Source organism: Tachyglossus aculeatus, chromosome 11 (genome assembly GCF_015852505.1).
Source record: "Tachyglossus aculeatus isolate mTacAcu1 chromosome 11, mTacAcu1.pri, whole genome shotgun sequence".
Taxonomy (NCBI): domain Eukaryota; kingdom Metazoa; phylum Chordata; class Mammalia; order Monotremata; family Tachyglossidae; genus Tachyglossus; species Tachyglossus aculeatus.
In genome coordinates this window covers 28698752-28714167 of record NC_052076.1, presented here as the reverse complement: position 1 = coordinate 28714167, position 15416 = coordinate 28698752, and the positions used below count along the sequence as shown (strand labels likewise).

The 15416-nt window shown below is 46.3% G+C and overlaps 1 protein-coding gene across 1 annotated transcript in view; it reads right to left on the bottom strand.

The window, feature by feature from the left end:
* Window positions 1–15416, bottom strand: part of SKAP1 (src kinase associated phosphoprotein 1) — a 413802-nt gene that overhangs the window by 98258 nt on the left and 300128 nt on the right. The window contains exon 5 of the mRNA XM_038754037.1: window positions 1519–1599. Coding sequence (XP_038609965.1) covers window positions 1519–1599 — 81 coding nt within the window. The remainder of the gene's footprint in view (window positions 1–1518; window positions 1600–15416) is intronic.

The following is a 15416-nucleotide window of genomic DNA, read 5'->3' as shown; positions in this document are numbered from 1 at the left end:
CAGCTCCGGGAATCCGGAGATGCAGGCTCTAATCCTCCTTCTACCACTTGGGGTAATTCCATCTTGTATCTACATCAGTGATTGGCACATATTAAGCACTTTGTACTACCACTACTACTACTACTACTACTACTACTACTACTACTAATAATAATAATGATGGCATTTAATAAGTGCTTACTATATACAAAGCGCTGGGGAGGTTACAAGGTGATCAGGTTGTCCCCCGGGGGGCTCACAGTCTTAATCCCCAGTTTCCAGATGAGGTAACTGAGGCCCAGAGAAGTTAAGTGATTTAACCAGTCACACAGCTGACAATTGGCAGAGCCAGGATTTGAACCCATGACCTCTGACTCCAAAGCCCGGGCTCTTTCCACTGAGCCACACTGCTTCTCTGCTTTTCTACTACCAGTATTATCTCTCATTGCATCCTCAAGCACGGCAATTCAGACCGGCCAACGGCCCCACTTCATTCGATAATTGCGAGCGGAAAGGGATCTGTAATGAGCAGCATGGCTTAGTGGTTTCCACTAAATAAGCGCTCAATAAATACAACTGAATGAATGAATGAATGGAAGAGAGAGCCAGGGCCTGTGAGTCAGAAGGACCTGAGTTCTAATCCGGGCTCCGACCCTTGCCTGTTGTGTGACCTTGGGCAAGTCACTTCACTTCTCTGGGACTCATTTACCTCTTCTGGAAAATGGGGATTAAGACTGTGAGCCCCAGTGTGTGACAGGGACTGTGTCCAACCCAATTACCTTGTATTTGCCTCGGCGCTTAGTACAGTGCCTGGAACATAGTAAGCATTTAACAGATACCACAGTTATTATTATTACCGTAAGGGGACCAGACCCAGTGGGAAACCTCAAAAAAAGTTGGCTAATGTAGGCAGTGAAAAAGATCCGCTGCACAGACAACAAAAATTACCTTTGCATCTAATTTTATTTTTAAAATGGTACTTGTTAAGCACTTATTTTGTGCCAGCCACTGTACTAAGTGTTGGGTAGGTACAGTCTCTGTCCCACATGGGGCTCACACTCTTAATCCCCATTTTCCAGATGAGGCCCAGAGAACTGAAGTGACTTGCCCAAGGTCACATAGCAGACATGTGGAGGAGCCGGGATTAGAACCCAGGTCCTTCAGACTCCCAGGCTCGGGCTCTATCCGCTAGCCAGAGAAGCAGCACGGCTCAGTGGAAAAGAGCCCGGGCTTTGGAGTCAGAGGTCGTGGGTTCAAATGCCGGCTCCACCAATTGTCAGCTGTGTGGCTTTGGGCAAGTCACTTAACTTCTCTGTGCCTCAGTTCCCTCATTTGTAAAATGGGGATTAAGACTGTGGGCCCCCCATGGGACAACCTGATCACCTTGTATCCTTCCCAGTGCTTAGAACAGTGCTTTGCACATAGTAAGCGCTTAATAAATGCCATTATTATTGTTATTATTACTTCTGTCCGACCGCTGGACTGCTCTCTCCTTTTCCTTGGCTCGCTCGATTGTCAAGCTGTGAAGCTGAACCTTACCTTTGCACTTCTTTTCCAAGTATCCTTGCTTGACAATTGTCACCATGTCTTGGGCTCCTCTTTGAGTCATCTCTTCCACTCCTGTAGAGAGAAAATTGTAAAGGTAATTGCTCTCCCCTACTTCACAGCCTTACTGAAGGCACATCTCCTCCAAGAAGCCTTCCCTGACGAAGCCCTCCTCTCCCACTCCCTTCTGAATCACCCTGACTTGCTCCTTCATTCATCCTCCCTCTCATCCCCACAGTACATAACTATATATCTGTATATAGCTGTAATTTATTCATTTACATATATTAATGTCCATCTCCCCCTGTGGACTGTGAGATCACTGTGGGCAGGGAATGTGCCAGTTTGTTGTTTTGTATATAGGGAAGCAGCACGGCTTAATGGACAGAGCCTGCGCCTGGGATTCAGAAGGTCATGGGTTCTAATCCCGGCTCTGCTACTTGTCTCCTGGGTGACCTTGGGCAAGTCACTTCACTTCTCTGGGCCTCAGTTCCCTCATCTGTAAAATGGAGATTAAGACTGTGAGCCCTATGTGGGACAGGGACTGTGTCCAACCCGACTATCTTGTATCTATCCCAGCACTTAGAACAGTGCATGGCATGTAGTAAGCACTTAACAAATACCATAAAAATAAAGAATAAATAAATAAATAAGACTTGCTTGTATCCACCCCAGCACTTAGAACAGTCCCTGGCACACAGCAAGAGCTTAACAAATACTATCATTATTATTATTATATTGTCCACTCTCAAGCATTCAGTACAGTGCTTTGCCCACATAAGCACTCAGTAAATATGACTGATGGAAGGAAGGAAGGGAGGAAGGGAGGAAGGAAGGAAGGAAGGAAGGAAGGAAGGAAAGAAGGAAGGAAGGAAGGGAAGATCCTTTTTCTGAAATCCACCAATTTTCCCTGTCCCTAGGTTGCATCCTCAGTGGATCGACCCAAAGAGCCAAGGGTGCTGCCTGCCCAACAAATTGTTATCACACGGACAACCCCTCAGACACACATCTGCGATTTACTGATCATAATAAATCCCTGGATTTACTGAGTACCCACTTTTTTTTAAGTGGTATTTGATAAGCGCTTACTATGTGCCAGGGACTGTACTAAGCGCTGGGGTAGAGAGAAGCATATCAGGCTGGGAACAGTCCCTGTCCCATATGGGACTCACAGTCTTAGGCCCAGTCGCTCACAGTACTTATGTTTATTTATTCATTCATTCATTCAATCATATTGATTGAGCGCTTACTGTGTGCAGAGCACTGTACTAAGCACTTGGAAAGTACAATTCAGTAACACAAAGAAACAATCCCTACCCGACAACGGGCTCGCAGTCTAGAAGGGGGAGACAGACAACAAAACAAGTAGACAGGCATCAATACCATGTTCATATCTGTAACATTGATATTAATGTCTGTCTTCCCCTCTGGACTGTAAGCTCACTGTGGGCAGGGAGAGTATTTGTTTATTGTTATTTTGTACTCTCCCAAGTGATGATGATGATGATGGTATTTGTTAAGCGCTTACTATGTGCCAAGCACTGTCCTAAGAGCTGGGTAGATACAAGGTAATTAGGTTGCCCCACACAGGGCTCACAGTCTTAATTCCCATTTTACAGATGAGGTAACTGGGCACAGAGAAGTGAAGTGACTTGCCCAAAGTCACACAGCTGATAAGTGGCGGAGCTGGGATTAGAACCCACAACCTCGACTCTTGCCACTAAGCCACGCTGCTTCTCAAGTGCTTAGTCCAGTGCTCTGCACACAGTAAGGGCTCAATAAATATGACTGAATGCATTTTACATTAACTGAGGCCCAGAGAAGTTAAATGACTCGCAGCGGACACGTGGCAGAGCCGGGATTAGAACCCATGACCCTCTGACCCCCAGGGCCGGGCTCTATCTACTACATAGGTGCTAGGAGGCTGGGAGGGGGAATGGATAAAAGGAGCAAGTCAGGGCGACGTAGAAGGGAGGGAGAGAAGAGGAAACACACCTCTGAATGGGTCCCAGTCCAAACTGAAGTTGAGTGACTGTAAAAGGCTAGTTTTTTTGCTTTCGTGGCCCAGCGGAAAGAGCACGAGGCTAGGAGTCAGGGAAGCCCACATCCTAGTCTCACTGTCACTGGCCGGCTCTGTGACCTGGGGCTAGTCCCTTAACCTCTCTGGGCCCCAGTCTCCTCATCTGAAAAATGGGGTAAAGAAAGACTGTGAGCCCCATGTGAGACAACAACGCAAAGCGTGGATAGAGCGCAGTCCTGGGAAGCCAAGAAGGTCACGGGTTCTAATCCTGGCTCCACCGCTTGTCTACTACATGACCCTGGGCAAGTCACTTCACTTCTCTGGGCCTCAGTTACCTCATCTGCAAAATGGGGATTAAGACTGGTGAGCCCCACGTGGGACAGGGATTGGGTCCAGGCCGATTTGCTTGGATCCAAACCCGGTGCTTAGTACAGTGCCTGGCACATAATTAGCGCTTAACAAATACCATAACCTCTAATCTACCTCAGTGCTCGGCACACAGTGAGTGCTGAATAATAAAGGGGAACGGAAAGGATGCGGGCAGCAGTCTGAGAGAGCTTTCAGCTTTTAAGAAGATGAGAGAGGACCTGCAACTGCCATTTGCCTTGAATCGTGTGGCGGTTCGGCACGCTTGGCTTTCAATTAGCCTCATTAGGTACAAATTTATTGAGAAATTGAGATCTTAATCCTTCTGACTCCACTGGGGTTTCTACTCAGAATATTAAAGGGAAGGGGCAAGGACAGAGGAGAAAAGAGGAGGAATGCAATAAGATAACTCTTGAAAGCCGTAACAAGATATTATATAATTAAGGAGAAAAAAGAAAACCAGGAGGGGGGTGGGGGTGGGGATGAGAAGGAAGAACGATAGGATTCTTTTGCGTCCCCAAACACAAATCAATCTCTTCTGGTATGCTATTATAGCTCAAACCACCACGGTCGGGCATGCGGGCAAAATAAATGAAGATTCACACAAAGGCACAATCATCTATGAACCTCCTAGGCCTCCTATTCGATTCCTTGCAAATTTCAGGTGATAACATCGGCCCTCTGAAAAGAAAACATTTCCGTGAAAACAATTCTCATCCTCCCTGCCCGCGCGGCTGCTTTTTAATCATGAATAATTTGTAAACATTCAGATCCGAAGAGTTTCTCTCATTTTATGGCATCTGACGCCTTACTCCATCCGTCTACATCGTTCAACCTCCTGGTTCGCAGACTATTTTCATTTTTGTGCTTTACAGTTAGCAGACTCTTTGGCGGCTATCAATCCTCACAAATGAGTCTCAGGGTGAACGCCAGAGACAACCAGCAGCCCAAGGAAAGTTCATTTTTCTCAAACTCTCTCCTCTCTCCCACGCTTTCCGCTGCAGATTCTCCATCTCGGCTCTATCCAGCTGGTAATAATGTTAATGATAATTATGGTACTCATTAAGCACTTCTTATGTGCCAAGCACTGTTCCAAATGCTAGGGTAGATACAAGGTAATCAGGTTGGACGCAGTCCCCCTCCCACAGGGGGCTCACGCTTTTATCCCCATTTTCCTGATGAAGAAACCGAGGCCCGGAGAAGTGAAGTGACTTGCCTAAGGTCACAGAGCAGACATGTGCTGGCACCGGGACTAGAACCCAGGTCCTTCTGACTCCTGAGCACGTGCTCTACCCGCTAAGCCAGGCCGCTTCTGTCCAAGGGGGCGGGGGCTGAGCTCTTCCCCAGACGGGTGTGGAAAGGGAGGAAAGTCGAGGGATATAAAGTTGGGTTGCCCTTTTCCCTTTCATCCATTCATTCATTCAATGGTATTTACTGAGTGCTTACTGCGTGCATAGCACTGTACTAAGCATTTGGGAAGCACAAGTCGGCAACATATAGAGACGGTCCCTACCCAACAATGGGCTTACAGTCTAGAAGGGAGAGACAGACAACAAAACAAAACACGTAGACAGGTGTCAAAATCATCAGCACAACTAGAATTAAAGCTATATGCACATCATTAACAAAATTAATAGAATAGTAAATATGTACAAGTAAAATAGAGTAATAAATCTGTACAAATATATATACAGGTGCTGTGGGGAGGGGAAGGAGGTAGGTCGGGGGGATGAGAAGGAGGAGAGGAAAAAGGGGGCTCAGTCTGGAAGGCCTCCTGGAGGAGGTGAGCTCTCGGTAGGGCTTTGAAGGGAGGAAGAGAGCAAGCTTGGCGGATGTGGGGAGGGAGGGCATTCCAGGCCAGGGGGAGGATGTGGGCCGGGGGTCGACAGCGGGACAGGCGAGAACGAGGCCCGGTGAGGAGGTTAGCGGCGGCAGAGGAGCGGAAGGTGTGGGCTGGGTTGGAGAAGGAGAGAAGAGAAGTGAGGTAGGAAGGGGTGAGGTGATGGACAGCCTTGAAGCCGAGAGTGAGGAGTTTTTGCTTGATTCGTAGGTTGACAGGCAGCCACTGGAGATTTTTGAGGAGGGGAGTGACATGCCCAGAGCGTTTCTGCACAAAGATGATCCGGGCAGCAGAGTGAAGAATAGACTGAAGTGGGGAGAGACAGGAGGATGAGAGATCAGAGAGGAGGCTGATGCAGTCATCCAGTAGGGATAGGATGAGAGATTGAACCAGTAAGGTAGCGGTTCCCTTCCCCACGGTTAAAAAAAACTAAAAAAAATAGACCTTGTTAAGCCTAGAGACACAGCTTCATGCTGAATCTGCCAAGAGCCTGACTCATAAAAGACATGTTAAACGTTTTATTGGAATTCAAACCCCCCCCCCCTTTTTTAAATGCAAATCTAAATGCCATTTTATGGAACATCTATAATTATGAAAATGGGAAGACGTTGTCTTGAGCGTGGGGCCGGTTTGTGAATATGAATATTACATTAACATGCCCCCACCCGCTCACTGATCCTGCTGGCAGGAGCATAAAAAATGCTTGAGTGAAACTTTTATTTAGATGTTAAGACTCCAGGCCCCAGCGGGGTGACAGAGCCAGCTCCTGTGAGTTGCCATCAGTGAGAGCGCTTGAATCGAATTACCCAGGGGGGAAGGAAGTAGAGATGAGTGCTGCTTCGCTTATTTAATTTCATTTACTTTCAGTACATTATCAGCATGGGGCTTCTCTCTCTCTCTCCCTCCTCACCCCCCATAATTCCCCAAGAAAGCCAGAGCCAAGAAAACAAAGACTCAACGTCACATGGGTGTTTTCAGCCTAATTCCAGAAGCCAAATCCCATTCCCACCTCTTCCCACCGAATCCCAAACTTGGGAGCCTGGTCGATGGCGATTGGTGGGGATGGTGAGGTTGGTGGGGAGTCAGAGGGGGAACCGATGGTCTGCACATCTTGCTCATTCAGGGGTAGGGGTCTGAGGGGGTGATCGAACTGAAGGATCATCATCATCAATCGTATTTATTGAGCGCTTACTGTGTGCAGAGCACTGTACTAGGCGCTTGGGAAGTACAAGTTGGCAACACATAGAGACAGTCCCTACCCAACAGAAGGATGCCTAGCAATGGCTCAGGGAGGGAAAATGGTGACTCGGATGATGTACTGATCATTTCGTCAGCGTGACTCAGTGGGAAGAACCCGGGCTTGGGAGTCAGAGGTCATGGGTTCTAACCCCGGCTCTGCCAACTGTCAGCTGTGTGACTCTGGGCAAGTCACTTAACTTCCCTTACCTCAGTTACCTCATCTGTAAAATGGGGATTAAGACTGTGAGCCCCACGTGGGACAACCTGATCACCTTGTATCCCCCAGTGCTTAGAACAGTGCTTTGCACATAGTAAGTGCTTAACAAATACCATTATTACTATTATTATTACTCCGTTTCCTTTCCTCCCACTCTCCCACACCGAGGAGGTGGGTTGCGGGAAGCCGTACCTAGAGGAATTTGTATTCCAGTGAATGTCCAGCCTATCAGTCAATCACTCAATAGTATTTATTGAGCACTTACTATGTGCAGAGTACTGTACTTCATTCATTCCTTCAATCGTATTTATTGAGCATTTACTGTGTGCAGAGCACCGTACTAAGTGCTTGGAAAGTACAGTTCGGCAACAGAGACAATCTCTACCCAACAACGGGCTCACTGTACTAAGCGCTTGGGAGAGAATAACAGAATTAGCAGACATCTTCCCTGCCCTTAATGAGTTTACAGCATAGACAATTGATGAAGATTGCCCCCTAATTCTTTTCAAGGTGTTTTCTTAACTTACAGTCCCACTCCATTCCAGTTCTCAGAAAGAAAGCCTGACTAGGGGAGAAAAATCAAGGCTGGGCTGCTGGGAGACTCGACACCACCAACCTGTTTGTGATTATTCATTCATTCATTCATTCAGTCGTATTTATTGAGCGCTTACTGTGTGCAGAGCACTGGACTAAGCGCTTGGGAAGTCCAAGTTGGCAACATATAGAGACAGTCCCTACCCAGCAACGGGCTCACAGTCTGGAAGGGGGAGACAGACAACAAAACGAAACATGTGGACAGGTGTCAAGTCATCACCTGTATATATGTTTGTACGTCTTTAATACTCTATTTATTTATTTTATTTGTACATATTTATTCTATTTATTTTATTTTGTTAATATGTTTTGTTTTGTTGTCTGTCTCCCCTTTCTAGACTGTGAGCCCGCTGTTGGGTAGGGACCATCTCTATACGTTGCAAATCTGTACTTCCCAAGAGCTCAGTACAGTGCTCTGCACACAGTAAGCGCTCAATAAATACGATTGAATGAATGAATGAATGAATCAGAATAAATAGAAATAAAGCTAGATGCACATCATTAACAAAATAAATAGAATAGTAAATATGTACAAGTAAAATAAATAGAGTGATAAATCTTGTACAAACATATATACTGGTGCTGTGGGGAGGGGAAGGAGGTAGAGCGGGGGGGGGAGAGGAAAAAGGGGACTCAGTGTGGGAAGGCCTCCTGGAGGAGGTGAGCTCTCAGTAGGGTTTTGAAGGGAGGAAGAGAGCTAGCTTGGCGGATGTGAGCCCACTGTTGGGTAGGGACTGTCTCTATATGTTGCCAACTTGTACTTCCCAAGTGCTTAGTACAGTGCTCTGCACACAGTAAGCGCTCAATAAATACGATTGATTGATTGATTGATTGATTGATTGATGTGTGGAGGGAGGGCATTCCAGGCCAGGGGGAGGATGTGGGCCGGGGGTCGACAGTGGGACAGGCGAGAACGAGGCCCAGTGAGGAGGTGAGCGGCGGCAGAGGAGCGGAGGGTGCGGGCTGGGCTGGAGATTAGAAACTCCAGCGCTAATTTTAAATGACTTGTGAAACATCTCCCTCATCAATGAGTTCCCACATGTATCACTGAGTGATGTGGGCAAAATGGAGCAGCCTGGGCCTGGGAGACAGATGGTCATGGATTCTAATCCCGACTCAGCCACTTGTCTGCTGTGTGACCTTGGGCAAGCCATTTCACTTCTCCGGGCCTCAGTTACCTCATCTGTAATATGACTATCAAGACTGTGAGCCCCATATGGGCCAGGGTCTGTGTCCAACCCGATTTGCTTGTATCCATCCCAGCGCTTAGTACGGTGGCTGGAACATAGTAAGCGCTTAACAAATACCATGGTAATAATAATATCTGTCTGGTTTAACTCACCCCAAGGAGCAGTGGGAAGCCATAATTGGCTGTCCATCACCTGGCCCCCTCCTACCTCACCTCCCTTCTCTCCTTCTCCAGCCCAGCCCGCACCCTCCGCTCCTCTGCTGCCGCTAACCTTCTCACTGTGCCTCGTTCTCGCCTGTCCCGCCGTTGACCCCCAGCCCACATCCTCCCCTGGCCTGGAACGCCCTCCCTCCACACATCTGCCATGTTAGCTCTCTTCCTCCCTTCAAAGCCCTACTGAGAGCTCACCTCCTCCAGGAGGCCTTCCCAGACTGAGCCCCCTATTCCCTCTCCTCCTCATCCCCCCTGCCCTACCTCCTTCCCCTCCCCACAGCACCTGTATATATATCTGTACAGATTTATTACTCTATTTTACTTGTACAAATTTACTATTCTATTTATTTGGTTAATGATGTGCATATAGCTTTAATTCTATTTGTTCTGACAATTTTGACACCTGTCCACGTGTTTCGTTTTGTCGTCTGTCTCCCCCTTCTAGACTGTGAGCCCGTTGTTGGGTAGGGACCGTCTATATATGTTGCCGACTTGTGCTTCCCAGATGCTTAGTACAGTGCTCTGCACACAGTAAGCACTCAATAAACACGATTGAATGAATGAATGAATGACAGACAACAAAACAAAACCAATAGGTGTCAAAACTGTCAGAATAAATAGAATTATAGCTATATGCACATCATTAATAAAATAGAGTAGTAAATATGTACAAGTAAAATAGAGTAATTTACTCTAGAGTAAATTAAAAATAGAGTAAGTAAAATAAATAAAGTAATAAATATGTACAAATATATACAAGTGCTGTGGGGAGGGGAAGGGGGTAGAGCAGAGGGAGGGAAGGGAGCGATGAGGAGGGGAGGAGGAGAGGAAAAAGGGGGCTTAGTCTGGAAAGGCCTCACCACCCCTCTACTCCCAAGAATCCCTCCTTCCAGCCCACATAATGGAACAGGCACAATAATAATAATAATGATGGTATTTATTAAGTGCTTACTATGTGCAAAGCACTGTTCTAAACGCTGGGGAGGTTACAGGGTGATCAGGTTGTCCCACATGGGGCTCACAGTCTTCATCCCCATTTTCCAGATGAGGGAACTGAGGCAAAGAGAAGTGAAGTGACTTGCCCAAAGTCACCCAGCTGACAAGTGGCAGAGCTGGAATTTGAACCCATGACCTCTGAAGGCCAGGCTCTTTCCACTGAGCCACTATGCTTGTCTTCTCAGAAGGATGAGAGATATGGGCAGGGGCCACATAGATCAATCAATCAATCAATCAATCGTATTTATTGAGTGCTTACTGTGTGCACAGCACTGTACTAAGCACTTGGGAAGTACAAGTTGGCAACATATAGAGACGGTCCCTACCCAACAGTGGGCTCACAGTCTAGAAGATAAGATCGGGAGAGATGTGTGTTACCCTAAAGGTGGCAAAGGGGTCACCCAGCTTTCATCCCAGAAATTCCCAGATCTTCCCTAACCATCCAAATACCTTTAACCTTTGGCCCCCCAACCAACCCTTGGATAAACGCTGGGGCTGGATTCCTCCTCTCAGCACCATTTCTCAGCACTAAACCCGACTCCCTAGTCAGCTACCCGACATGGCAACAATGGGGACCCTTCGGATTATAAAACGCCACCAGAAAGCAGTTGACGGAAGAGGCCCGGGAGCTTATTTAAGTGAGTCATGGCCTATTTAGCTAGCTGCGTTCTAGCTCAGTGACAAAAGAGAATTGGAGAAATCAGTTGGCGATGCAGAGCAGATCAAAGCAGGCCTATTCATCCCCGCCTCCCAGCCCCACAGCTCTTATGTCCATATCTGTCATTTATTTATTTCTATTCATGTCTGTCTCCCCTTCTAGACTGGAAGCTCGTTATGGGTGGGGAACGTGTTTGTTTATTTTTCTATTGTACTCTCCTAAGTAATAATAATAATAATAATGATAATAATGGTATTTGTTAAGTGCTTACTATGTGCCAAGCATTCATTCATTCATTCAATTGTATTTATTGAGCACTTACTGTGTGCAGAGCACTGTACTAAGCACTTGGAAAGTACAATTCGGCAACAGATAGAGACAATCCCTACCCAACAACGGGCTCACAGTCTGTTAATGTTAGCATTTATTAAGCGCTTACTATGTGCAAAGCACTGTTCTAAGCACTGGGGAGGTTACAAGGTGATCAGGTTGTCCCACAGGGGGCTCACAGTCTTAATCCCCATTTTACAGATGAGGGACCTGAGGCCCAGAGAAGTTAAGTGACTTGCCCAAAGTCACACAGCTGGCTATTGGCAGAGCCGGGATTTGAACCCACGACCTCTGACTCCAAAGCCCGGGCTCTTTCCACTGAGCCACGCTGGCTCTGGGGTGGCTATAAGGTCATCAGGTTGTCACACATGAGGCTCATGGTCTTAATCCCCATTTTATAGACAAGGGAACTGAGGCACAGAGAAGTTAAGTCCCTTGCCCAAGGTCACACAGCAGACAAGTGGCGGAGCCGGGATAGTGCTCTGCACAGAGTAAGCACACAATAACTACTAAATAAATAAGATAAAAAATACTAAATAAATAAATATTCAGTGAACTAGAAGACCACATAGTTTCCATTGTCAAGGGGCCAACTTTGGCTTTAGCCTTGGCAGAACAAACCGGAAGACCGTCAGTTTTCATGCTTGATAAATCAGGCCGAGAAAGGCTTATTGATTTTCTTTACCTTTTATTTGACTTTCTCTTTGTAGTTTGATTGGAATGCGAACATCCTAAGAGGAGCAGCACGGCCTAGTGGCAAGAGCCTGGGCTTGGGAGTCAGAGGTCGCGGGTTCTAATCCCGGCTCTGCCGCTTGTCTGCTCTGTGCCTCAGTTACCTCATTGTAATATGGGGATAGAGACTGTGAGCTCCACGTGGGACAACCTGATTACCTTGTATTTATCCCACCGCATAGAACAATGCTTGGCACATAGTAAGCGCTTAACATATGCCACAATTATTATTCATTCATTCATTCATTCAATCGTATTTATTGAGCGCTTACTGTGTGCAAAGCATTGTACTAAGTGCTTGGGAAGTATAAGCTGGCAACATATAGAGATGGTCCCTACCCAACAGTGGGCTTAGTCTAGAAGGGGGAGAGAGAGAAAACAAAACAAAACATATTAACAAAATAAAATAAATAGAATAAAGATGTACAAATAAAATAGAGTAATAAATATGTACATATATATTATTACCATCTCCCCATTGCCCTTTTCCCTTTTCAATTCAAGTTTATCCCCAATCGCTACAGAATGAAGCCAAACTGACTCCGATCTAGAGATGAGAGATAAGGATGCAGCATGGCCTAGTGGATAGAGTCCAGGCCTGGGAATCAGAAGGACCTGGGTTCTAATCCCAGCTCCACCCCCCGCCTGCCAAATGACCTTGGGCAGTCACTTCACTTCTCTGGGCCTCAGTCACCTCATCAGTAGAGTGGGGATGGAGACTGTGCGCCCCACATGGAACAGGGACAGTGTCTAATTCAATTTGCCGGTATCCACCCCAGCACTTAGTACAGGGCCTGGCACAGAGTAAGCACCTAACAAATACTATCATTACTATTATTATTTCAGGTGGCCTGAGATGACCCGTAGGCTCAAGGTGAGAAGAGTGAAGAAGGTATTGGGAATCTGTTTCCACCCCCAACGCCTGGCTCACGCCCTACCTCTGGCCTGGAAAGCCCTCCCTCCTCAAATCCCACAGACAGTTTGTCTCCCCACTTCAAAGCCTTTCTGAAGGCCCATCTCTTCCAGGAGGCCTTCCTTGACTGAGCCCCACATGTCTTCTTCTCCCACTCCCTTCTATATCATCATGACATGCTTGGAAGAGTACAATACAACAATAAACAGACACATTCCCTGCCCACAATGAGCTTACAGTTCCCCTCCCAGCTCAACAGCACTTACGTACATATCTGTAATTTTTTTCAATATTATTCATTCATTCATTCAATCGTATTTATTGAGCTCTTACTGTGTGCAGAGCACTGTACTAAGCGCTTGGGAAGTCCAAGTCGGCAACATATAGAGACGGTCCCTACCCGACAGCGGGCTCACAGTCTAGAAGGGGGAGACAGACAGCAAAACAAAACATAATAACTAAATAAAATAAATAGAATAAATATCTAATTCCGGCTCTCCCGCGTTCCTGCTTTGTGACCTTGGGCAAGTCATTTTACTTCCCTGGGCCTCAATTACCTCATCTGTAAAATGGGGATGGAGACTGTGAGCGCCACGTGGGACAACCTGATCACCTTGTATCTACCCCAGCTCTTAGAACAGTGCTTGGCACACAGTAAGCACTTAACAAAATACCATTATTACAGAGAAGCATGGTTTAGGGGAAAGAGCACGGACTTGAGAGTCAGAGGACGTGGGTTCTAATCCCGGCTCTGCCCTTGTCATATTAATGTCTGTCTCCCCCCTCTAGAATATAAGCTCCTTGTGGACAGGGAATGTGTCTATTGTTGTATTGTACTCTTCCAAGTGCTTAGTATAGTGTTCTGCACACAGTTAGTGCTCAGTAAATAGGATTGAAGGAATGAGGAAGACTGCTTTTGATCTTGCAATTGCCCACACAATGCAGAGTTGCACACCATTGAGAGAGTTTCACACATTACAGAGAGTTACACTTGACTGAAGTTTGTCTCTAGTCACTTTCTGACTATTTCTTTTGGGTTTGCCATCTTTATCTTTGCTTTACTTTTCTTCTCCCTCTCATGCTTATTCTTTCATACCATTCAAGTGGCAGTTGAAGAGTCTGCAGGTCAGAGGCAGCATGGCTCAGTGGAAAAAGCCGGGGCTTTGGAGTCAAAGGTCATGAGTTCAAATCCCAGCTCCGCCAATTGTCAGCTGTGTGACTTTGGGCAAGTCACTTAACTCCTCTGTGCCTCAGTTACCTCATCTGTAAAATGGGGATTAAGACTGTGAGCCCCCCGTGGGACAAAATGATCACCTTGTTACCTCTCCAGTGCTTAGAACAGTGCTTTGCACATAGTAAGCGCTTAATAAATGCCATTACTATTATTATTATTAGAGATGTCTGATGTCAGAGGGTGCCATTAGCGATAAAGTGTCCATCTTTTGAGCGCAAAGCAGAGATCACCATTTCAATGAGTTTTTTTAATTTAAGGGTAATAATATGAATAATAATGATGGTATTTGTTAAGTGCTTACTATGTGCCAAGCACTGTCCTAAGCACTGGGGTACATACAAAGGTATCAGTTTGTCCCACGTGGGGCTCACGGTCTTAATCCCCCTTTTACAGATGAGGTAACAGAGGCACAGAGAGGTTAAGTGACTTGACCAAAGTCACACAGCTGACAAGTGGCGGAGCCGGGATTAGGAACCCACGACCTCTGACTCCCAAGCCTGTGCTCTTTCCACTGAGCCACGCTGCTTCTCAAGGGTCCATCCCAAATTGTTTGGATGACACTAAAGTTCCTTGTCATCTCTAACTTTTGTAGTTTTAGAGAAGCAGAGTGGTCTAGTGGATAGAGCCCAGGCCTGGGTGTCAAGGACCTGGATTCTAATCCTGGCTCCACCGCTTGTCCGTGGTGTGACCTTGGGCAAGTCACTTTACTTCTCTGTGCCTCAGTGATCTCATCTGTAAAATGGGGATTAAGGTGGTGAGCCCCAGGTGGGACATGGACTGTGTCCAACCTGATGAGCTTGTGTCTACCCCAGCACTTAGAATAGTGCCTGGCACATAGTAAGCACTTGACGAATACTATTAAAAAAAAATAGTTCGTTGTGGGCAGGGAATGTGTCTATTGTTGAATTGTACTTTCCCAAGCCTTAGTACAGTGCTCTGCACACAGTAAGCGCTCAATAAATATGACTGATTGAATGAATGAATGAATGATATGTTGCCAACTTGAACTTCCCAAGCGCTTAGTACAGTGTTCTGCACCCAGTAAATGCTCAATACATACGATTGAATGAATGAATGAATGAATGACTGGCTAGTTCTGTTGAGTTTGGCTCTGTTGTTTTTTTTTTTCTCTCCTGACTCCTTTTCTCACATCCTCCTTTTCTTCAGCTGGGATGTGCCAGCTCTGCAATTTACTTTAACCTTTGTGAGGTGAGAAATTCTGAAATCGCAAATAATAGATTGGGGGACCAGAGGCATCAGAGAAAATGGGAAATACTAGAACCAGACTATTCCAGACTAATTTAATGGAATTGTTCACGGTGCAGTAAATCAGAAGGTGGATGACAGAAAC